The 23,502-nt window shown below is 35.5% G+C and overlaps 1 protein-coding gene across 8 annotated transcripts in view; it reads left to right on the top strand.

The window, feature by feature from the left end:
- The window catches only part of RBM33 (RNA binding motif protein 33), a 166,521-nt gene that overhangs the window by 121,629 nt on the left and 21,390 nt on the right, over positions 1–23,502 (top strand). For 6 of the 8 annotated variants that reach the window (XR_012470034.1, XR_012470033.1, XM_074193286.1 and 3 more), the window contains 2 exons: positions 7,527–7,739; positions 14,309–14,497. Coding sequence is in view for 6 of the 8 variants with exons in the window: in XM_074193286.1 (XP_074049387.1) it covers positions 7,527–7,739; positions 14,309–14,497 (402 nt within the window). In the remaining 2 variants the exon portion in view is untranslated. The remainder of the gene's footprint in view (positions 1–7,526; positions 7,740–14,308; positions 14,498–23,502) is intronic. The other 2 variants (XM_074193284.1, XM_074193288.1) reach the window with 1 other exon arrangement.

The following is a 23,502-nucleotide window of genomic DNA, read 5'->3' as shown; positions in this document are numbered from 1 at the left end:
CTTACTAGCTGTGTGACAAGTCATTTAACCCTAACTGCCTCACATCCAGGGCTATCTCCAGTCATCTTAGTCAGACCTGGCCACTGGACCCAGATGGTTCTAGAGGAAAAAGTGAGCTTCCACTCACTCAAATCCAACTGACATGCATCACCTCCTGATGTTGTGATCTTCTTCTTCTAAAACAAAGGACAAAACATTAAATAAATGACTTCTAGGGGTGGCTAGGTGGCGTAGTGGATAAAGCACCAGCCTTGGAGTCAGGAGTACCTGGGTTCAAATCCGGTCTCAGACACTTAATAATTACCTAGCTGTGTGGCCTTGGGCAAGCCACTTAACCCCATTTGCCTTGCAAAAAAACCTAAAAAAAAAAAAAACAAATAAATGACTTCTAGATCTATGATCTGACTCTTATCATTCTTCTCTTTAGCTGGCATCTTTGCCTCTCAAACATATGTCCAAATAGAAATCATATTTCTTGTATTCTTCCCCTAAATCTGCCAGTCAAGTTTGTATTGAGACCATCATTATCTTTCCAGGCACCCAAGTCCAAAACCTTAGCATTATTATTAATTCTTCTTTCTTTCTTACTCTTTATAACTTTATAGTTGCCTTTCCTTATGCCATTTACAGACACCACCCTAGTTGAGGCCCTTCTCTCTCATTTGGACTATTGTGAAAACTCCATAACCTGCATCTCCAAGGAATTGTAGCATGTGCAAATGGACTGGTAAACTGCCTAGGCAGATGGGCTATAAACCAGGTTGAGGGTAACTGGCAGGTCTCAAATCTATCAGTTAGTAGGGTATCTACCCCCCAGGCATGTGAAAACTTTTCCAGGCAGAATGGGCAGATAAGGATAATTTGAAGGTAGCTGAAGCAAATGCTGTGGAGTGCTGAGAGCATGTTCAGAAACCAAGGTCATCCACTCCATCCCAAGACATTCCCACTCCTGACCTTTGTCCTGCCACTGGACTTTGATGACTCAGCAAGATCAAGTGAGCTTGACAACTTTGCACAATTCTCCCTCATTTAAATTTGGTTCACAAGCAAGTCAGTCATTGAACCTACTAGAAAATGAACAAATAACAATTTTGAAATTGGTCCCTCAAATGTCTCATGACATTTCTTTAATCCATTTTCTTACAGGTGTAAGAATAATCTTCTAAAACTTAAGACCACATCACTCCACTATTCAAGAGTCTTCTCCATGTTAATAACCTTTTGTACACTCCAAGTTTCAACCAAATTCAACTACTATTTCCTCATACTCATTCGAAACTGAACTACCTCTCTCCTCAAACTCATTGCCAACATTCCATCTCCTACCTCCTTGTCTTTGCTCAGATTTTTCCCTATGGCCCGAATATATTCCCTCCCTCTCCAACCAAGTGCCTTGGAGACTCAGTTCATGTGTCTTCTTTCCTAGTCTCCCAACTTTTGAATGTTCTCTTTCTCCTCAAATTATCTCATATTTACTTATCTGTTCTAATTGTGTGCCTGAGTTCAAAATCTGATTTCCTTCTTTTCTTCTTTGCCCCCTCCCTCTTTCTTTTTTCTAACCATAGTATCTTTGCACATGGTAGGCAGGTCATTAATATTTGTGGAATTAAGTTGCATTAGTATATATATATTCCATAACACTTAGCTTCTAAGTACTTTTACACAATAGGGGCTGAACTGTAAACATGTATTGAATTGAAGCCTTAAAGTTGTTTTAGGTTCGAATATGTTTTAAAGAAATTGTTGACATTAGTTTATTTTCCTTGTGGTTTGCTTTTTAAATGTGCATTGCAGAAAAGTTTTCCAAATATTGATTTGATTCTGGTCATTACTTTTGGTTTAGTTATTTCTGTCTGAATATATTAATATTTTGACCACTATATTTTTAAGGACCACAATTTCCTCTGAGAAAAATGACTGTTTAGTGTTAAAACTTTGGTAATTATCTATGTTGGAATTAAACCTTTAATTCTTAGCTGGCTACCTGTATAGGAATTGTCCCCGTACTCTTTCAATAAATTCTGAAATGTATAATTTTAAAAATCTAACTTATTATAATTGGGTTATTTTATCTAAAGGAATAGTAATTAACAAGTTAAAATTTTTCCTTAAGGACATTTTTGTAGATCCAGTCTAAACCAAAAATGATTAATATTCTTTATTGTGTGGTTAAAGAAAAATAGTTGAGGGGCGGCTAGGTGGCACGGCACAGTGGATAAAGCACCAGCCCTGGAGTCAGGAGTACCTGGGTTCAAATCCGATCTCAGACACTTAATAATTACCTAGCTCTGTAGCCTTGGGCCACTTAACCCCATTTGCCTTGCAAAAAAAAAAAAGAAAGAAAAATAGTTGAAGCCAGCATTGCCCCCCAAACTTGAAGTGCTATGGGTCTGTCAGAATTTCTGACTTTTGACCTAAACTACACTGTTTCATGTGTAACCCAGATCTGAAGTTGAGTATGCCATCTGCTGAAATTAATTGCTTTAAAATTTTGTGATTTCTAAGATGATAACATATTAGTATAGAGTAACTTAGGCAAACAGCGTTTACCTGGGGTTTCCCCCTCTCTGTTAATGTGTGTCTTAGATCCATGTGAAGTAAGTAGCTGAAGAGAAAAGGGAATTAACATAAATCACCTAAACATGCACCTATCAAGCTTATTAATGTATCATTTTCATAGTCATAGTTATTTCTACATCATATGCTTTCTGGTACACATACAAAGAGTTGAATTATGTTCCATTAATTTTATTTTTCACTTTGATAGTGATGATGAAGTATAATACTTTTGGACTAGAGTTTGGCCTTTTTAGGTTTACTAGTCATATAATTGGTCCCTTGTGGTTGCAGCTACAGAATAACTTCAAACTGCAGTTCTATTTTTTGTTCATTTTACCTAGTGCTATATGAAGATGTCACACCTCTTACTAGAGAGTTCATCATGTATTGTATGGATGATTTATAAGTCAATTTTATTCTGGACATGAATAGAATGTAGCATAATGCATTGAATATAGGGAGGTTTATTCTTAGGATTGAATTGAATAAAAAATAGAATAAAATCTAGAATCAGATTTGATAACAAGTCAAAAATAGTTATTCTTGTTAAAGATAAAATCATTCCTATCTGAATAATCTAGGGAGTCCTAGCGCCTAACACGCCATTTTTTCCCAAAAGTTCTGTCAGTTGCTCATCAGACAGAGTCAGGCCTCATTTACTACTTTTGTGACCCTGGGCATGTCATTTAACTTCTCTTTGCCTCCATTTCCCCATTTAGAAAAGAATAATATCATCTGCCTCAAGAGTATTGTGAGGATCAAATGAGATAATGCTTGTAAAGTGCTTATTCTCATTACTTCTCAGCTTCTGCTATGTCACTACCACCTACCATTACTACCACTGCTGCTACTTCTGCTGCTACTACAGCTCTGGACCAATTTAAGTTGAATTCCATTTCCTTGATTAATACTAATGAGCCTGCTCTTATAGGTGAAGAAGCAGTAGCTAAACAACCAAATGAAATGTTCTCTTTATACATTTGTTAAGCAAATTATATATAAACTAATTGATATAGTTTGTATCAACTTGACAGTGGAATTCAGATGGCCTGACTGTATTGTTATTTTTTTATTGTTTAGCTTTTCTTAAAATTATTTAGTTCAAATAATCAAGCATTTGTTTAATTATCTATTATGTTAAATTCAAAAACCAAAGAAAAAAGAAAGAAATCGTCTCTACCATCAAGGAGCTTGTTTCCCATTGGAAATAAATAATATGTGCAGGGATAGAGCAAGCACAAAATAAATAGGGAAAAACCATCAACTGACAGGATCAGGGGAGGCCTCGTCTAAATTTAGTAGTCTTGAAGGCAGCCAGGGATTCTACAAGGCAGACATGAGGAAAGAAAATCTTTCAAACCTGGGGGAATAATCTGTCCATGGACAGGAAAGTGTCAAGATTAATGGTATATACAGGAAACATCAAGTAGAACAGTTTGGCTAGGATAGAGAATTTATTAAAGTAGAATAATGCTTAGACAACTAGGTAGTATAGTGGATAGAGTTCTAGGTCTTTAGTTAAAAAGACCTGAATTCAAATGTGGCCTCAGACATTTACTGGCTGTGTGACTCAGGGAAAGTCTCTCAACCCTATTTCCTTCATATCCTTTATCTGTAAAAGGAGCTTAGAGAAGGAAATGGCAAACCATTTCAGCATCTTTGTCAAAAAAAAAAACCTAAATGGGGTCACACAAAAACAATATAAAATAACTTTAGTATTGATATTATTCTACCTCAGAATGTTGTGTTATGCCACTGTCAAGAGAGAATAATGATTTTACCTGATAAAATCATTCTTTAACCAAAGTAGCATATATATCTATTGTTGCCTTCTTCTGTATGAATGTAGTTCAGGTCTCCTCCAGAAAATATCACCCCCAGATGATAGACTCTGCTTTTATCTCCAGAGCTGTACTGTGCTCTTGAGAAGTCTGTGTTTTGGAAGAAGAGATAGTACTTAGCTCTAAGCTCCTTTTCTGCCCTTCCTTTGGACTGCATTTAATGTCACCAGAATAATTATGGCAAAGTGAAGAAATTTGTTCTCAAAAAAAAAATATGGCATAGGTTTATGACCCTGGAATAACAAACTAGGACTAACTGGGCATTTGTGGGAAATGGGCCTGCAGTTGAAAACCGAGGCATAGATAAGCCATAAATTCTATCATTTGTGTATTTAATATCAAGAATTACTACTTTAAAATGTTTAAGAACACTTGGAGATACCCACTTTTGAAGTTTTCATATTTTTTCTTTTTTTTATCCATCCTGTCTACATCATTCTTCCACTTTCTTGGAGGGAACATACTAGCATTAAGAAGAATCCAGAGAGATGTGGGTTTTTTGTGTATGTTTTTTTAAGGTTTTTGTAAGGCAAGTGGGGTTAAGTGGCTTGCCCAAGGCCACACAGTTAGGTAATTATTAAGTGTCTGAGACTGGATTTGAACCCAGGTACTCCTGACTCCAGGTCTGCTGCAGGGAGATGTTTTGGGTTTTTTTTTTTAAATTTTAAGACAGTAGGGTTAAGTGACTTGCCCAAGGTCACACAGCTAGGCTGTTATTAATGTGAGTCTGGATTTGAACCCCGGTCTTCCTGATTTAAAGGCTGGTCCACTGTGCCACCTAGGTGCCCCCTAACTTCCACTTTCTGTAGAATAACCTTAAATGACTGATCATAAAGTAGATAAAAATTAAACTTAGGCTTCTCAGTATTAGTTGTTTTCATTTCTAAGTATATGTCAGGTAACAATTATCAAGTTATACTTTGCATCTTGAATCTTTGAAGTGTTCACAGGATTTTAGCAGGTATAAGTTTATTTCATTTTAAGTGTAAGCTATAGTTTTTCACTCACTTTGAAGTTGTGCTTTCTGTTCAATAGTTTTCTTTAAGATTCTCTGTTTTCATTCATCCTTTGCTTGGTTATTGGTTTGGTGTTTTAGTCAGATTTGAGAGAAAGTGATTGTATTCATCTGGAAATTTTTAAATGTACTCATTTTAGGTGGACATAGCACAACTTGAATTATAAAAAAAGGCAATCCCTTTTTTTCAGATAGTTCCATTATGACATTCAAAGGATTTATTAAGTACCTACTGCAGATAACACACCCTACCCTTCGATCAGGCCTTCATAATGTTTACCTTGGCATTTCCCATTCACAGACTTTTCTTAGCTCTGTTCCATAGCTTTTTATTGCTCAGATTTTGGTACTCTTGAAAAGGGTTGACTCTAGAAGTTATTTGGGGCCCTTCATGCTGCTTGCCAGGCAGTTATTGAATAGTACCTGTGTATGAGAGGCATATGTGTTTCTCAATCTTAAAAACAAGGAATAAAGAAAAGTTGATATAACAGTGAGGTTCATTAAGTTTATTAATAAGCATATCCCAGAAATACAACTTTAAGAATGGAGGTGATGTGGGAATGACATTAAAGCATAATTGTTGCCCATCAGCACTACTGTGTCAGTCTTCTACTCTCAGAACTAAAAGTTGTTCAATAAAATTAAATATAAATATATATATTAAATATATATATTTGCATTTTTTTTGTTCAGTCATATCTGACTCTTGGCGACCTCTGTGGACCATAGGACACCACTGCTTTCCATACTATTTTCTTGGCAAAGATACTGGAACAATTTGCCATTTCCTTCTCCAGTGGATTAAGGCATGCAGGGACTTGCTTCAAGGTCACACATTTGGTCAGTGTCTGAGGTTAAATTTGAACTTGGGTCTTCTAACTCCAAGCCTAGAACTATCTGCTGAGCTACCTAGTTGTCTCTCATTTTCATTGTTTCTACCTAGAAAGAATGCAACAAGATTGGAGCCTATGTTTCAGTAATCTGTGTTAGTTGAATAGGTCTAATAATAGCATTTATTTATTAGACTATTATTTCATTTTATCCTCAGCCCTGGAAGTGCTGTTATTAGCCTTATTTTACAGATGAAGAAACTTTAGATTTACTTACCCAGAATCACATAACTAGTAAATGTTTGAGACCTGGTTTTAACTCAGGTCTTCCTTAATTTATTCACTATGTCATTTATGTTTAGATAGTTACAATCCCATTTTTAAAAAATTCAGACTTAGCATTTTACAAAACACTGGATTTCCTAAAACACCCCCTTGAAAAGCAATAATGAAACATCTTCTTGGCAGAGAGGTGAAGGACCATAAGGATAGAATATTATATACAGTGTCAGACTTAGTCTGTGTATGTGGAATTTTTACTTATGTCTATTTCTTGGTTAGATGGGAGAGTTTAATTGGGAAGTAACGTTTTCATAAATAATTGTCATGTTAAAAGCTATCAAAAAATGTTAACAATGGTTATTAAAATTCAAAAAAGTAAAATAAAACATGCAGAGGAATGAGTTGAGATTTATCACAATGTGATATGGTTTAAGCAAGAGGTAGAAATACAAAATTATTTATGTATACTTTTTGTACCTTTAGGAAATGATGAATGAAATAGTTCTTGTGTTGAACCCGAGTTATTTCTTTGAATTACAATAGCTCTTCAGGGTTGTAAATTGGTTGGAGTTTTTTTTAATCCTAGACAAATTTATATAAAGATAAAAGTATCAAGAATATTTCTACATTGGGGCGGCTAGGTGGCATAGTGGATAAAGCACTGGCTCTGGAGTCAGGAGTACCTGGGCTCAAATCCAGCCTCAGACACTTAATAATTACCTAGCTGTGTGGCCTTGGGCAAGCCACTTAACCCTGTTTGCCTTGCAAAAACCTAAAAAAAAAAAATTCTACATCAAAGATTGAATTGCTAGTTATAATTTAAAACTAGGCAGGAAATTTTCTATTCCTCCCCCATATACACTCATTGAAGTGTCAGATTTATTTTGATAATTGTTTTAATTCTCAGGTATTAATAAAATTATACTCCCAAGTAGGTCTCTTAGAAGCTGATATTTGATTGAATAGATACTAAACAGCATGATACCTTGTTAATTTCAGCAGGGGGGAGAGAATGTTGGCTTTTTCCACCCAGAGGGTCAGCCTCAACGACTTCCTCAGTCTCCAGAACTAAGACAGCAGCATCCTGTTCGGAAAGTCACACTGACAAAAGGAACCACACTTCAACCACAGCAACCTCCAGTTGCAGCTCATATACACTCAACCGTTCCTCCAGGAGTTAAAAACATCCAAGGAATTCATCCAGCAAAGAAGGTAAATTTTTTTTTTAGAAGCAGTTGGCCCTTTCAGAAAGAAGAAAAATGTATTTAATAAACACTAGAAGTTTTTTTTTACTAGCCTTTCAGGAATTTAGAAATATCTATTCTCTATATTAGAAGCTTAAGTGATAGCTCTTGGCTCATTTCTGAAAAGAATATCCAGTAGTTGATCTTGATACAATGAGTTAAGATTTGCCAAACATTTTATTTACATAGATTATCTCATTTGATCCCCCAACCTAACAAAGTAGATTGGTCCCCCTGGGGGGGGGGGGATAGAGAATAGGGGAGGATGATGAGGGGTATGCTATTTGGAGAATTATTTGAATAAAACAGTTTGGTTAAAACTATATTCCAAAGTTGATTTATCAGTGAAGATTTAGGATAATGAGTAAGAATAATTTAATAATGAGTAATATATTTGTTTATTGTCCAGTCAGTCTTTGCAGTAATGATTCTTGGTTGTATCTAGGTGAGGTGGAGGTGGTGGGGGTAAAGTTTTAAGCAGTGCATTGGGGGTGCAGGGGTCAGTCTCTTCAGGAGGCTGCTCAGGTTAGCCTCATCAGCCTCAGTGTTGAAACCCCAAGGGTTGGTGTCTATTTGTGGTAGTAAGCAGGCCTATGAGGGGTTCAGACAGGAGCTGAAAAGAGGTCCTCCCCCTCTTGCGAAATTCTGGAAGTCTGGGAGATTGATCAGAAGGGTACTACTGAGGCCAACCTACAGAGTCTAAAATAGACGTTTCAGGGTGTCCAGGACTTCTAGGGTCTTCTCTCAGCCACCAAATTAGGGGTGTCAGGTTCCAGGCTAAGATCCAGGACATAACCAAGTGTTTTCATCTCAGATTGATTCTCTGAATGACTCAGGTCAGAATTACTGAGACTGAGAAATTGCTGCTGTCCTGCATAGCACAGGAGAAGCTGAGTTAGAGGCTCAACCTGGCCTAAGACTGACCTTAGGACTGGGTCTCCCCAACTCCAGTTCATTCTCCACACAACTACAAAAGTGATAAATACACACACACACACACACACACACACACACACACACATATTTATCTTTTATTCATTCATTCATTCATTCATTTATTGTTTGCAAGGCAATGGGGTTAAGTGGCTTGCCCAAGGCCACACAGCTAGGTAATTACTAAGTGTCTGAGGCCGAATTTGAACTCAGGTCCTCCTGACTCCAGGGCCTGTGCTGTATCCACTGTGCCACCTAGCTGCTCCTCAAAATTGATATTTCTAATGTGTACCTCTAACCACATCTTTCTCCTTCTTAAGAAACTGGTGATTATCCTTTGCTCCTAAGGCAAAATACAAACTTTTCTTCGGGGTTTAAAGCTCTTCGCACACAGGTGTCATTCTAAGCTGATTGATTACTCAATTCTTCCTCACATATACAACATTGCTCTCCACTGGGCCTACATGTTCTTCCTCGATATGCACGCTACCTTTTATTGCCTTCCTCTGGGTTTTTGAAAGCTCCCCATGCTTAGAATACCTTTCCTCCCTATCTCTAAGTACTACTCTCCACAACAAGGTACTGTCTTATTCCCCAAGTCATTAGTAAACCATGCTCTCAATATATTGATTCATGAACTGTTGCTCTCTTCCCCCAAGGAGACCATAAGACTCTTACTAGCACAGTGCTAGGTATATTGTAAGTGTTTAATAAATGGTTAATTAGTTGATAGCTACCACTGGTGTTTTATTATCCTCATTTTATAATTGTGCAACCTGAGGCTTCAGAGTTTGTCACTTGCCATGTTCACACAGCTATTAAATATTAGAAGGATACTTTAAAGGTTTCTTAAGCTTCTTCAAAATCTGTTATTTCTGGGGCAGTTAAGTGGTGCAATGGATAGAGGACTGACCCTGGAGTCAGGAGGACCTGAGTTCAAATACAGTCTCAGATACTTAATAATTACCTAACTGTGTGACCTTGGGCAAGTCACTTAACCCCATTGTCTTACCAAAAAAAAATGAACTAAAAAATCTTTGTTATTACTAGCATCCATACCATGAAGCATTTCTCTAGCTGAGGAGTGCAGATGGAATCAGAGCTTAAATTCATATCCTTCTTTAGAAACTTGCTCTTTGACTCTGAGAAAGTCAAGCAAACCCTCTTAGAATTAGTTTTCTCAAGAAGTTGAATTTGATGACTTCTTAGGTCTCTTCCAGATCTAAATCTATGGTGCCTTGAACCTGAAAATGACTACAGAAAAGTTTTCTTAAACATTTTCTTGATGAAACAACCCAACTTAGTCATCTACATAAACTTAATTTAAAATCTAAACTTTCTACATGTTCATGGTAACTGAAAAAGTTTCCTATTCAGTATGAAACATTGACTTCTCTTTATACATTTTAGCCTCTCCTTCACCTGATAATCTCAGTAGCTTAGATTTATACATTTGTGAATTGATTTAACTTCATTATCTTCCACTGAGGATTATGAGCTGTTATGAGCTGTTATCTGTGGCATTAAGATGTATTCTCCTTTGGTAGAATCAAAACCATTCATCTTTTGTAACACTTGTTAAATTAAATACGTCATCATGCAGTGCATTAGATATCAGCTGATTTTGACTTTAGTTATGACTTTGCCAGCACTGACCCATTGACCCTTATACAATGGGTGAGACATTTTCCCTCTGGACCATGACTGAGAAATTATCCTAAATATTCACTTCTTTAGAGCTCTTTCAAAACTTTGTAATTCTAAATTCCTACTACTACTAAATTGTCAAATTTAGATATAGAAATAGGCTAAGATTTTCTTTCACTGGCTATAATAAGAATCCTTTTGTGCATAGTCATTCGCATTGCCTTAGAATATTCTAATATTCAGCAATATTCTGACTGCAAATACTTTTATGATGCCCTTAATATAATTTTATACTTTTTAAAATGAGTTCAAGGAGAGTCATAATCCCTAATTCTCTTTCTCCCTCCTCCAAAACTGGGTATATTAATGTTTGATAGGGTGAAGTTGTGGTATTTTTCTTGCTTTTCCCCTAATAGTTGATTAGACAAGGATTATCTAAGTGTATTATCTCCTAAACAGAGTGACATTGTTGACAACTTGATGCCTTCTCTAAATAAATAGCAAAGAGCTCATTTTTCACATTACATGTTTGCTGAAGTCTCCAATCTTTCTTTGAAGAGTTTTAGTTCCTTAAACTATGAGATTATTGGAAGTAAGACTCACAAAATAAAGTCCCTGATCAGATCTAGGGAGATATGGTTCACTACAAGGGAAAGCATTTTAGCAGAGCAAGTAAGAAGGGACAAAAGAAGGAATCTGGCATCTGTACCAAGTCATCTATCAGATGAAGACTTGAGCTCCACTGTTAACAGTTGCTATGTAATAGTGGGTTTTTTCTTTTATTTGTGATTATAGGAGTGCAACTAGTTGGCATAGTGGATAGAACACTGACCTTGGAGTCAGGAGGACGAGAGTTCGAATCCAGCCTCAGACACTCACTGGCTGTATGACTTTGGGCAAGTCACTTAACCATCTCCAGTTGTCCTGCTCCATATCTGGCTACTGAACCAGATGACTATGGAGGAGAGAGTGAGGCTGTTGACTTAGCACAGTCCCCCTCACTCAAATCCAGTCAGCTTCCCAGATGTCATGTTCCTCTTCAAGAAAGAAGGACAAAACATGATTTCATCTAGGTGGCATCCCATCCAATTCTCACTCTCTGATGATAGATCTTGATTCACTGGTTGAAGGTCCTGATATTTGTAACATTAATATTGAAAACACCTTGGATTTGTATGATAGCTGTCTTCCAAGGAGTTGAAAATTCATTCCATCTCACTAGAATCTTGTGAAATAGAAACAAGTAAAATTATTCCATTTTTTTTTTTCTAATAGGAACCTAGAGAATAAAGGGATTAAGTGACTAAGGGGACATAGTCAAAGCTGAAGTTTTTTTTGGTCTAATTTTTTTTCTTCTATTCTTTGATTTGGAATTGCTGTATTGAAATAGCTTCTGGATCTGATTTTTAAAAAATAAGTTTCAGTATTAGAAAGAATACACAGGGTGACATAGTATATAAAATACTAGCATTTGAATCCAGGAAAACCTGAGTTTGGATGTTTCCTCTGGCATGTTATTAGATGGGTGTCTATAGGCAAATTACTTAACCTCTCCAAGGTTCCCTTTCCTCATCTGTGAAATGGGATTATAATGCCCATTGTACCTACATTACAGTATTGTTGAGCTTATAGAAATATAGATGTATATAGTTATGTGTGTATCCACATACATACGTAGACATATGACTTAACAAAACTTAACATGCTCTAAAATATTTTCCCCTTTGGAACAATCAAATCTATATCAGTTAAGATGTTATTTGTTACCTTTTTAATTCAAATATTTCTGCCAGTTTATTTCTTTTAACTTGTGCCTATGACTTATACAAACTTTCAGAATATTTGGAAATTAATCTTTTTTGGTACATTTCATGAACTTTGGGAAAGGGCAGGGGCAGTTTTATAAAAACTTTCTTTTTGGATCCATTATAGCTTGTCAGCTCTGATACTAACTTTACTGGAGAAATTTAATTAGGACCATCATGAACCTAATGACCAAAGGAAAGTAGGCCAGTAATAGATTTGGAAAGATAAGAATGAGTTGAATAATTTTATTAGTGGGAGCATCTTTGTCTTTTTTGTTTTTCTTTAACAACACCAGGAACAATAATTTATCAATTAACTCCATTGACTAGGCAAAGGTAAAGATTATATTACTTGTAAGCCTCAGGAGAAGGACCCTACTTTAAGATTGAGAACTTTAAAAATTTCTTTTATCTTGATGGCTAATTTTATTATTGTTGCTATCACTTATGATAGCATTTATATACGACTTTAAATTTTCAAAGGACTTTACACATTTCTCATCCTATCAACAACCTTGGGAGGTAGATCTAATAGGTACTGTTTATTATCCTTATTTTTCAGTTATAAAGCACCTGAGTCAGAAGGTGAAGTAACTTGTACAGGGTTATAGTCGGCTTTTGAGGCCAGATTTGTGTAGGGAAGAGATAACTATAAAGCTTAAATTGATCTTAGAGCTTTATTCTTAGCAGTCAGCTCTTTCTTGAATAATTATACTAGTTTTTTTCCAGAATTTTGAAAATTTCAGTTCTGTTAGTGAAGTGAGGATAGCTAATAATTGTTGAATGAAGCTAATTTCTACCATATGAAAAATATTATTTGATTTTCAGTAAGTCTTGTTTGCCCTTTATTTACTTACAGTTCTTAATTCTTTTGAAATCTTATTACCCTTTAAGCATAATTCAAAAGGAAATAATTGCTTTAGAACATATATATATTTTTTAGGGTTTTTTTTTCAAGGCAGTGGGGTTAAGTGGCTTGCCCAAGGCCACCCTGAACTCAGGTACTCCTGACTCCAAGGCCGGTGCTTTATTCACTGCGCCACCTAGCCACCCCTGCTTTAGAATTTTGAGGAATATTGTGACTTTATGAAATCATTATTTCTCGTTGGAACCCATAACTCATTGAGAGCATTTTAAAATTTTTCCTACTGTCTTTCTTTTTATTTTGTATCTATCTTTCTTAGTAAGCTGATTTAAATAAATTTTAGCCTCCCTTCTGAAATTTCACCAGGCTTTTTCTAGTGGAATAGAACAACTGAACTATATCTAAAAAATTATTCTTAGTTAAGAAATTCTAATCATAGGGAACTCTGTCCAACAAATTCCTTTCTAAAAAACTTAGAAATACTATCTGCTCTCCTATCAGTTTAAAATTCCAAGGACTCCCTCCCAATCCAATTTTCAACATGGTATTTAAAATATTTTCAAAATAGGTTGGACTGATCTTGACTCAGTTTGGTGTACTTTATAGTTCATACATACTTTTATAGGCTTTTAGCACTAAGCAAATGACTTGATTTCCCATATGAATCTCATATTCAGTTCATTTCAGCAGCTTATCTTAGCTCACATTTATATATTAATTAAAAGTTAGATTATATGTCCCAAGCAGTAGTCTTGTATGAAATGCAAATATCACCATCATCATTATCATTATGCCCAGTTTTCAAATGAGAACACTGAAACCTATAGAGCTTTCATGACTTCTTACTTTAGGAATTTTAGTAGGACTTCTCTGATGCTAAATTTACTCCTTTTGATATCAACCAACAGGCCTCTCAGATGTTATTAGAGTTGATGTGAATCAGGCAGCAAATGTTACTATGGAGTAAGCCCTAGTAGTTGGGAGATTCAGGGGTTTTTGTGACTCTGGACCTTGATTTCTTTATAGAGAAAGCAGAGATGATGTCTGATGTTTCTTCCAGTTTCCAAATGCTGCAACTGATGATTAATTCATAAAATATTCTGGAAATATATTCTGGTAGGGGACAGGAAGCTACCAAAGAAGGAAAACTTCACTTTCCTTTTGTCAGCTGCTATATATTTCAATTGATTTCTGAGTTTTAATTGTTCTTTTCATATCTTGCTGTCTATGAAAATAACCAAAGCCCAAACTTAGTAAATCACAACACTTACTTTTTGTTGTTGGCAGGTCATTATGCATGGGAGAGGCAGAGGAGTAGCAGGCCAGATGGGCCGGGGACGCTTGATGCCAAATAAACAGAATCTGCGCGTGGTGGAGTGCAAACCTCAGCCCTGTATTGTGTCAGTTGAAGGGCTTTCTTCATCAACTACTGATGCCCAGCTGAAAAACCTGCTGATGTCAGTAGGACCCATTCAGGTAGGTCACCCTTGGTTTATTATCTATGCCAAAAGTCTTTCATACCCCTAAGCCAAATTAATTCTGTGATATTTGATGCTGTGTTCTTTATGGGTTGGTTGCTTTGGTTTAAAATAATACACTAGAAAGGAAAAATAGACTTTTGGTTTATTGTACAACACTAGATATTAATTGGAACATTTATTACCTACAAATGCAGGTACATAGTTTGGGCATAAGATTTTTTTTTTTGTCAATTCAAATCATTTGTGCAGAAGACCATTCTCAAATTTCACATTAAGCTCTTCAGCATGTTTGTAATTATATACTTAGTGGCAATGAGAGAATCAAAAAAAATTTTTTTTACTATTAATACTTTTTCTTAAGTGATATTTCACTGTCTAACCCAGGCAAAAGAACTTTTATATTTGAAGATGTATAAGAATCATTTTGACATTTTATGCCAATATCCCAGCACATTTAGACCCTTTTCATTCAAACCCTCAGAATGTTGTGTTACACTAGCTGAAAAAATTTTGCCAGCATTGTTATAGGTAAAACTTGAAGTTAGCCATCAGAATTCCCTTGCATGATACAGTTGCTGAACCCATTATGTAAATGAGGATACAAACAAAAAAGTCTCCCTGTTGTTTGAAAGAAAACTTATATAAATTTGGATCTTCCCTTTTCTGTTAAAGTCCAATCAGCCCACATACCCTATTCATTTTCATATTTATAAGTGGGTGTGGAAGGAATTTAAGCAGCAGGAATAATGTCAAATTTAGGATATGGTATGAAAAATCCAGACTCTTGAGGAAAGTAATCTAGGTGACTTTTCAAGCACACATTGAGTAGAAAATGTGAGTGATTTATAACAATTTTTGAAAATATACCTTTAGACAGTTTTCAAAGATAAAAGCACAAGTAAAAGACTTTCTCCACACTGTATCAGTTATTACATGTGACCAATAATCTTCTATTTTCATATGTTGCATTTTCCTATCATAGAGTGACTTGTGTCAACTAAAACATCTTTGGAAACTTAATTTAGAAGAATAGACTGTCAGGAGCTAGACTTAAAAACAGTGCTTAGATATTATATGTGCATACAATGCACATTCACACACACACACACACACACACACACACACACACACAAAATAATAATATAATAGGATTGAAACCAAGCTAGAACTTAGTCCAGTAGTTCTGAATTGTGACAAAATGCCAATGTTGTTCCCTGGTTGAAGTGGCTCATTGTTTTATAAGGAGTATCCTGGAATCCCTAGTTCAAAGTAGGCTAATTTCAGCCAATTAGTCAACTAATTTATACTATTCCTATTCAACTAATTTATACTATTCCTGAATACTGTCCCTGTTTCATGTGCTGGAGTAGAAAGACAAAAATGAAACTGCCTCTGTCCACAAAGAAGTGACAGTCTTTTGAGGAAAAAGTATGCTCACTTAGAAATATTTACAAAATAAATAAAAAGCCATTTAGGGGATGGTGACACCAGCCTCTGGAAGAATTTAGGGCGGTTCTTGAACTAAGCTTTGTTGAATGTGTGGATCTTTAAGAGGCAGAAGCAAGGAAGGGTTCCATTCTAGTCTGGGCAAAAATCAGGGATTTAGTTTCTCATTTATCATTCAAGGAAATATTTATAATAATGCACAGATTGTAGTGAGCACCTGAAGTTCCAAGGACAAATACTTCTGCTCTGTTCTAGACTATGTTAAGTTAATTTTTTTAGCCCCCAAGGTGGCATTGTAAAGGTTAGTCTGTATACTGAAAACTCTTAAAGGAATATTTCTCTCAGTAAAAATTAGTATTTCCCTTGGCTTGTGTAAACAGAAGAATGTGTATTTGAAACCTAATTGCCCTCTGAGATTATCATTCTCACTTTAACTTCTTTTTCACTTCATGATCCAATGATTCTCTGAACTGAAAATAATAAGAAAAATTGAATGTTGAAAATTTGAAACCAAGCTATTCAGAACATATATATTGCTAATATTTAGTAATTTAATAGCCCCACCTCTCATGTTTTTTTCTTTCTTTTTTGGGGGGGAAAGGGAAAAAAAAGCATTAATGTAGTTACCAATCTAAATTTATAACATTAAAAAAGGTTTTCTTCTCTAACTAAACTCTAAAAAAATCCCTGAGAGATAATGAATTTAGCTTTTATTCTGAAGCCAATTATTCTTACCCTTAATAAAGCAGTAGTGATTGTATTTCTTGTCAATCATCCCATGGGAATGTCTTAAGTAGAATTTTAGTAGATTTTTATTAAAAAATCAAAACCTCCATTTCACTAGGATTTGATTTACCCCCCAAATTTGTTGTAAACATTTAGCATTTTTAATGGCAGATAATGAATTTGGGTTCTTAAGAAGACTGCATTGAGTGACTCCTTTAACATGAATTCACTATAATTTAAATTAGATTGTTTTCAGGCTACAGAAATAAGATTTTCAGGAAGAGACTCTCTTGACTTTGTTGCTTGAGAAGGAAAATATGTACCTATTAAATATTTTGCTTGTTTTCTTAGGCTTATGGCACTGCCTAGTGTTCATTTAGGGCAATTGCATGTTAATAAATTGCCATAATTAGATAGTACCACTGTTAAAGTTTTAATAATAGATTAACTAGAATAATTAACTTTAATTCCTAGGAAACAGTGTTTTGCCTGAGAAAAGTGAGAACCATTCCATTAAAGTACACACAAACAACTAATATTGAGAATAAGATATTTTACTTCCCTGAACAGTTACTAGAAAAACATTAATTTAATTTTCTTCATAACAATACCTCACATTTCCATAGCACTTTAAGGTTTTGCAAAATGCCTTTTCTACTTTGCCTTTTACTATTTAGGGACTACCCTTCTCCTAGTCACATAGGCTCAGAACGTCAAGTGATCCTTGATCCTAATTCTCATGCACTCAACAGTCTAATCCAGTGCCCAGTTTTGACGTTTCTGCCATCACAGAGCCCTTTCTCTGCCCCCTTAGACATCACTCAACACCCACCCAGAATAAGGGATCTCATCCCACAGTAGTCCATCCTCCACCTCATCTTGAATGACTTTTCCTAAAGGACAGGCTATGGCACCCTCTCCCCAATTATTCAGTAAATTCTGTTGTCTCCCTATTTCAATCCATTGTTTTGGATTTTTAAATTCTCCATTTGGCATTTAAACTGATCTCTTCTTACCTTTTCAGCCTTCTTATGTTTTATATGTTCACTGCCCTTGTCACCCTATCAAACTGACCAATTTGAACTCACCCCCTCTTGTGTAGCAGTGAATTTCTTGTCTTCTTACCTTTTCAATAGCTTTCTGACCTGATCTCCCTCCTTAACTCCTCTTCTTTATTTTTCTTAATTCCTTCAAGACTCAGCTCAAATCCCTCTTTAGGACCTTTTCTGACTATCCCACCTTGACTCAGTGCCTTCCTCTCTGAGTTGACCTTCTGACCACCCTCTCTATATCTCTTATCTCATTGTTACCTTCACTTGAATGTAAATTCTTGTCTTTCCTTTTTTTCTTTCTTTTTTCTTTTTTGCAAGGCAGTAGGGTTAGGTGACTTGCCCAGGATCACACAGTTAGGTAATTATTAAGTGTCTGAGGCTGAATTTGAACTTAGGTCCTTCTGACTCCTAGGCCTCCTTACTCCAGGGCTGGTGCTTTATCCATTGTGCCACCTAGCTGCTCTCCCTTTCTCTGTATCCTCAACTATTAGAACAATGCTTGGCAAAGAGTAAGAGCTTAATACACTTTTTTATTGCTCCTCAGTGCTTCTTGAAGTAGTTTTTGATTTTCCCCATTTCTAGACTGGGGCAGGCAATAGATATAGGACCTGGAGTCAGAAAGACCTGAGTCAAATCCAGCCTCAAATACTTCCTAGCTGTGTGATCCTGGACAAGTCATTAACTCTGTTTGCCTCAGTTTCCTCATCTGTAAAATGAGTTAGAGCTAAAAATGTCAAAAAATTCCCAAATGAAGTCATGAAGAGTCAGATACTAGTGAAATGACTGAACAGATAAGGAAACAGGCTCACAGAAGTGTCATGATTTGCTGAAGATCATACTGTTATTATATGAGGTGTAACTTAAACCCAGATCTTTCAAAACAAAAGTTCTCTCTACAATACTACAATGTCATTTGTGGTAAAATTTATTAGTATCACCACTAATATGAGAAGTATATGCTTTTTCATCAGAAATTTCATAATATAATTGTCCTTAGGTTCTATGACTTTAAAGGAGTTAAGACAATAAAAGATTAACTAAAAATGTTGGATGTACTATGAAAATAGAAAATAAGTATATGAGGGGCATTAGGGCAGAAAATGGAGGAGAGGAGGGAAAGGCAGGGAAAGGATTCCAACAATTAAAAGATTGAGGGATACCTAGAGGCTAGGCCAGCATGCTACTGGTAGATATTATATATCTTGGAAACATACAGAAAGTGAGGAATAGACATTGAATGTTCTGATAAACCACCCCCAATCACATTTGAAAAGATTAAATTGTTTACCTTTAGGGTCAGTGAAATGGGGGGGTGGCTTGGATCTTCACCTAAAAACCTCTCCTTAGTATTTCTTGCTTATATCTAAAATTAAAATATCAAAACAAGAAGTAAATGAGACTAAAACATTTTCACAATGTTTAAAGTGCAAATGCTTGATAAATTTAATTTATTGAGCATTTTTTATGTGTCTGTTCCTCTACTAGATTCTGAAAATACAAGAACAAAAGCAAAACAATACCTACCCTCAAGGAGCTGCTATACAATCATCTAGTCAGTCAGTCAAATAACTGACTAGGTATTAGTGCATTCCTTGAAGAGGGATTACTGTTTTGAAAAGGGAGAGAAGGTGAAGCAGATGTAAGGACATGAGGTATCAAGAACTTGAAATTCCACCAAGAGGTGGTTAGTTAAAAAGATTCTGGATATAGGATACATTCTTCTACTCTCAACACTTCTGGATTGGGAATGTTGGCACACAACTGTAATCTCTGCTTATAGGGAATGTGAGGCTGGTTTATAACTTGAGCTCTGAAACTGTGAGCTACGGTTGATTAGGTAACTGTCCTGAGTGTGGCAATGATACAGTGACCCCTGGGACCAATCAACCCTCAGAGCACCTAATATGGGACAACTCAACCTAAATCAGAAATGGAGTGGTAAAACTCCCTTGCTGATTGGTTAATCTGGCCTATGAATGGTGAAAATAGGGAGAGCCAGTCTTTAAAAAAGCTGCTTTGTCTAGGATCAGCCTGGTTAACTAACCTTCAGCTGGGCTGAACAGACAGAAACCAGACTCTCTGTGGGTATTTTGGGGGGTTTTGTTGTTGTTGTTGTTTTGTTGCAAATGGCAATCAGCTGTTGCACTTGACTTGTCTTTTCAAAGGTTGACTTTGTATGAAGGAGCTTAGTCCTGAGGAATTTTGTTAGTCGAAGCATCACTGTTCTTTTACAATCCATTTTTGGGGGGAGACATTCAGGTTGCATATAAGCTGCCTTTCATTTTTGTTCTGAGTCACTGTTCTGCTTCGCCACAGCCCATTAATGTGTATGATAGCTAATAGCACTTCACTTTTTACTCCATTCATTTTTACTACTGTTAAACATAAAGAACATGCTTCCCTTTTGCTCATATCTTTGTTCCAGCCCCTTCTTTTCCCTCTGCTGTAAAGAAGAGAGAGCTGCCCATGTAATTATCAACTTCATGTGGCATATTTTCTCATTTTTATTGCTTTTTTGCTTAAACAATTTCTGTTCTGCCCAGTTAGGTAGGAAGTGATTCTCTAACTGAATGCTAATTAGCATGGTTCTCATATAAATTGTGCCCTTGAAACAGTAGTCTGTGAGCCCGATAGATATTTTAAAGAATCAGAGAATTTCCTCTACTGGTAAATCAGGTGAGTTCCATTCACCTTGGGATTTCAGGACATATAAAAGTTGAGCTGTCTCATGGCAGGTTCATTTGGTAAAATGTCATCCTGCTAGTATAAATATCATTCTCTGATGTGCCTGATGTTCTCATGTAGTTACATCCTATTTATACTTGATTTTGTTTCAAGTTCTGGATCCCTTTTTCAGGACCTATACTTTAAAAAATATTTTGTATGTTGGAGAGCAGTTCATATGTTGAAGCAAGCTACATCCCCTAATTGTAGAGGAAACTCTTTTAGTTCTGTCTTTTTAAACCTGATGCTACAATAGCAGATGGCCCTCCAGATTCTACTTCACATTACAAGACCTTGAAGCAGATCAGAGGTTTAAATGTGTCTGAAGATCCTGAAGATAGATTAATCTCTATGATGTATCAAATAACACAAACCTACTACCCTTTGGAGAACTGAAATGATTAGTGTGCAATCTGGAGAAATCTTAAAGAATCTTAAAATACAAATTAATATTTTTACATGTCTCATAACTATAGTGTATGTCAAGAAAAATATCTTCTTATTTTAAGTCAGAAGGATTACAATATCTCATTGAATTGATTTTGGTTTAGGGAATCTCTTTTCCCTAAGAATGAACAAAAATTTACTTTTGGAGCTTACATTAGAATTTATATTCCTTATATTCTTGGGAAAGGATGTTTATATTCAGAAGGGGGGGCTGAATGATATGATTTACTTTTATTCATGGGGTTTCCAAAGTGGTGAGTTTTTATTGACCTTGCCTCTGCTTCTAGCTCCTCTGAATATGGGGGTTGTTTTTATGGATATCTTGTTATCTGATTTCTTTGCTTTTTTTAGTCTTCGTTTGCAAGTAATAAAATTTTAGAGAACTCAGTAATATCACTTGATTGATGAGGAAATTAAAAGACAGAATAGTTGTGATTTAGCCAAGGTTACATTTGTAGTTTATGGCAGAGTCAGAAACAAGGACCCATAGTCTTCTGATTCCAAGATCCATCGCTCTTTTTCATTCTGTCACGTTGTTTCTTGTGATAATCTGTTGATCAACATATAATTGAAATTCCATTCCATTTTATTTTAGATATTTACAAAAATTAATACCGTACACTAGATAAAGACTGTAAAGAGTACACTAAATAAAATAATTGAACTTCATCATTTAACCTTGATTTTATAGATTCTAACTTTGTAATTGAATTCACCCCACATCGACTTTTTGCTACATCAATCATTTAAATTTTAGTGACTCTTCTTTCCAAAATAAATATTTAATTTTCTCATCCTCTCATCAATCAACCAAAAATTTGTTATATAAATAATATTTTCCCATGTTACTTTACATAGTCTAGAAATGTTAAAAGAGCTAGAAGCTTTTCATCTCTCTCTTTTTTTCTTGGGGTTCTTTGCCCCAAGTATTTTTGGAGAGCATATTATCTTTTTTTATGTTGATTAATTCATTTTATTAACCTCCCCCCCTTTCTTTTTTTAGAATTTGTTTCAAGTGATAGTTATCTAAGGAGGGAAGAGATTGGAAAATATTGGGAAATGAAAGAAATGATTCTTTTTTTTAAAGATTTTATTTATTTTGAGTTTTACAATTTTCCCCCTGTTCTTGCTTTCCCTCCCCATCCCCCACAGAAGATAGTTCTGTTAGTCTTTACATTGTTTCCCTGGTATACATTGATCTAAGTTGAATGTGATGAGAGAGAAATCATATCCTTAAAGAAGAAAAGTAAAGTATAAGAGATAGCAAAATTACATAAGATAACGAGTTTTTTTCCTACATTGAAAATGATAGTCTTTGGTCTTTGTTCAAACTAGACAATTCTTTCTCTGGATATAGATGACATTCTATATTTGGGCTATCACAGATAGCCCAGAATTGTCCCTGGTTGTTCCACTGATGGAATGAGCAAGTCCATTAAGGTTGATCATCACCCCCATGATGCTATTTGGGTGTATAGTGTTTTTCTGGTTCTGCTCATCTCGCTCAACATCAATTCATGCAAATCCTTCCAGGCTTCCCTGAATTCCCATTCCTCCTGATTTCTAATAGAACAATAATGTTCCATGACATATAGATACCACAGTTTGCTAAACCATTCCCTAATTGAAGGACATTCACTCAATTTCCAATTCTTTGCCACCACAAACATGGCTGCTATGAATGTTTTTGTACAAGTGATATTTTTACCCTTTTTCCTAATCTCTTTGGGGTATAGACCCAGTGGTGGTATTGTTGGATCAAAGGGTGTGCACATTTTTGTTGCCCTTTGGGCATAATTCCAAATTGGAGAGCATATTTTAAAATAATATAAAACAAAAAATTCTCTTTGAGTATGTCCAAGATAGGTTATGAATTATACGATTTGAGGGTTTTTTTAAATTCCCCCTAAAAGAGGGGGAAAGTTTACTCATATGAAACAATAGATAGGAAATTGAGAGGAAAATATACTTTTTTATGAACATTACCATTTGTTGATCAAATGAAATAATGTATTTGTATTTTATTAATGCTTAAACATTAAAAAAAATGTAACCAGGGGCGGCTAGGTGACGCAGTGGATAGAGCACTGGCCTTGGAGTCAGGAGTACCTGGGTTCAAATTTGACCTCAGACTTAATTATTACCTAGCTGTGTGGCCTTGGACAAGCCACTTAACCCCATTTCCTTGAAAAATCTTTAAAAAAAAACATGTAACCAGCTGCTACCATTATAGTTTTCTTCCTTTTTTATTGGGGGAGTGGGGGGTGGGGGAAAGCCTGGTTTGATGGCTATATGAAAAAAGAATTGACAGTTTAAGGTTCACTAAATCATATTTATCAGATGACCTTTCACTCTTATACTTTGATAGCTATAGATACTCTTTTGATGAAATGCAATCTTATGAAGGGTATATGTTTTAGCTTTTTTGCCTTTTGGTTTTAGCTACATAATTAAATGACAAAAAAAGCCATGGTACATTGCCTTCTTCATTCTAGTAAGAGAAAAATGAGTCAATCAAATACTGGAGGAAAATAGGGACAAAGTTAAGGTTACAAAAATTTAATTTTACTTTTTTCTGTGTATCATTCTTTCTGGGGAATCAAAG

The sequence above is a fragment of the Macrotis lagotis genome, chromosome 7 (genome assembly GCF_037893015.1).
Source record: "Macrotis lagotis isolate mMagLag1 chromosome 7, bilby.v1.9.chrom.fasta, whole genome shotgun sequence".
NCBI classification, from domain to species: Eukaryota; Metazoa; Chordata; class Mammalia; order Peramelemorphia; family Peramelidae; genus Macrotis; species Macrotis lagotis.
This window is presented reverse-complemented; position numbering and strand designations above follow the sequence as displayed.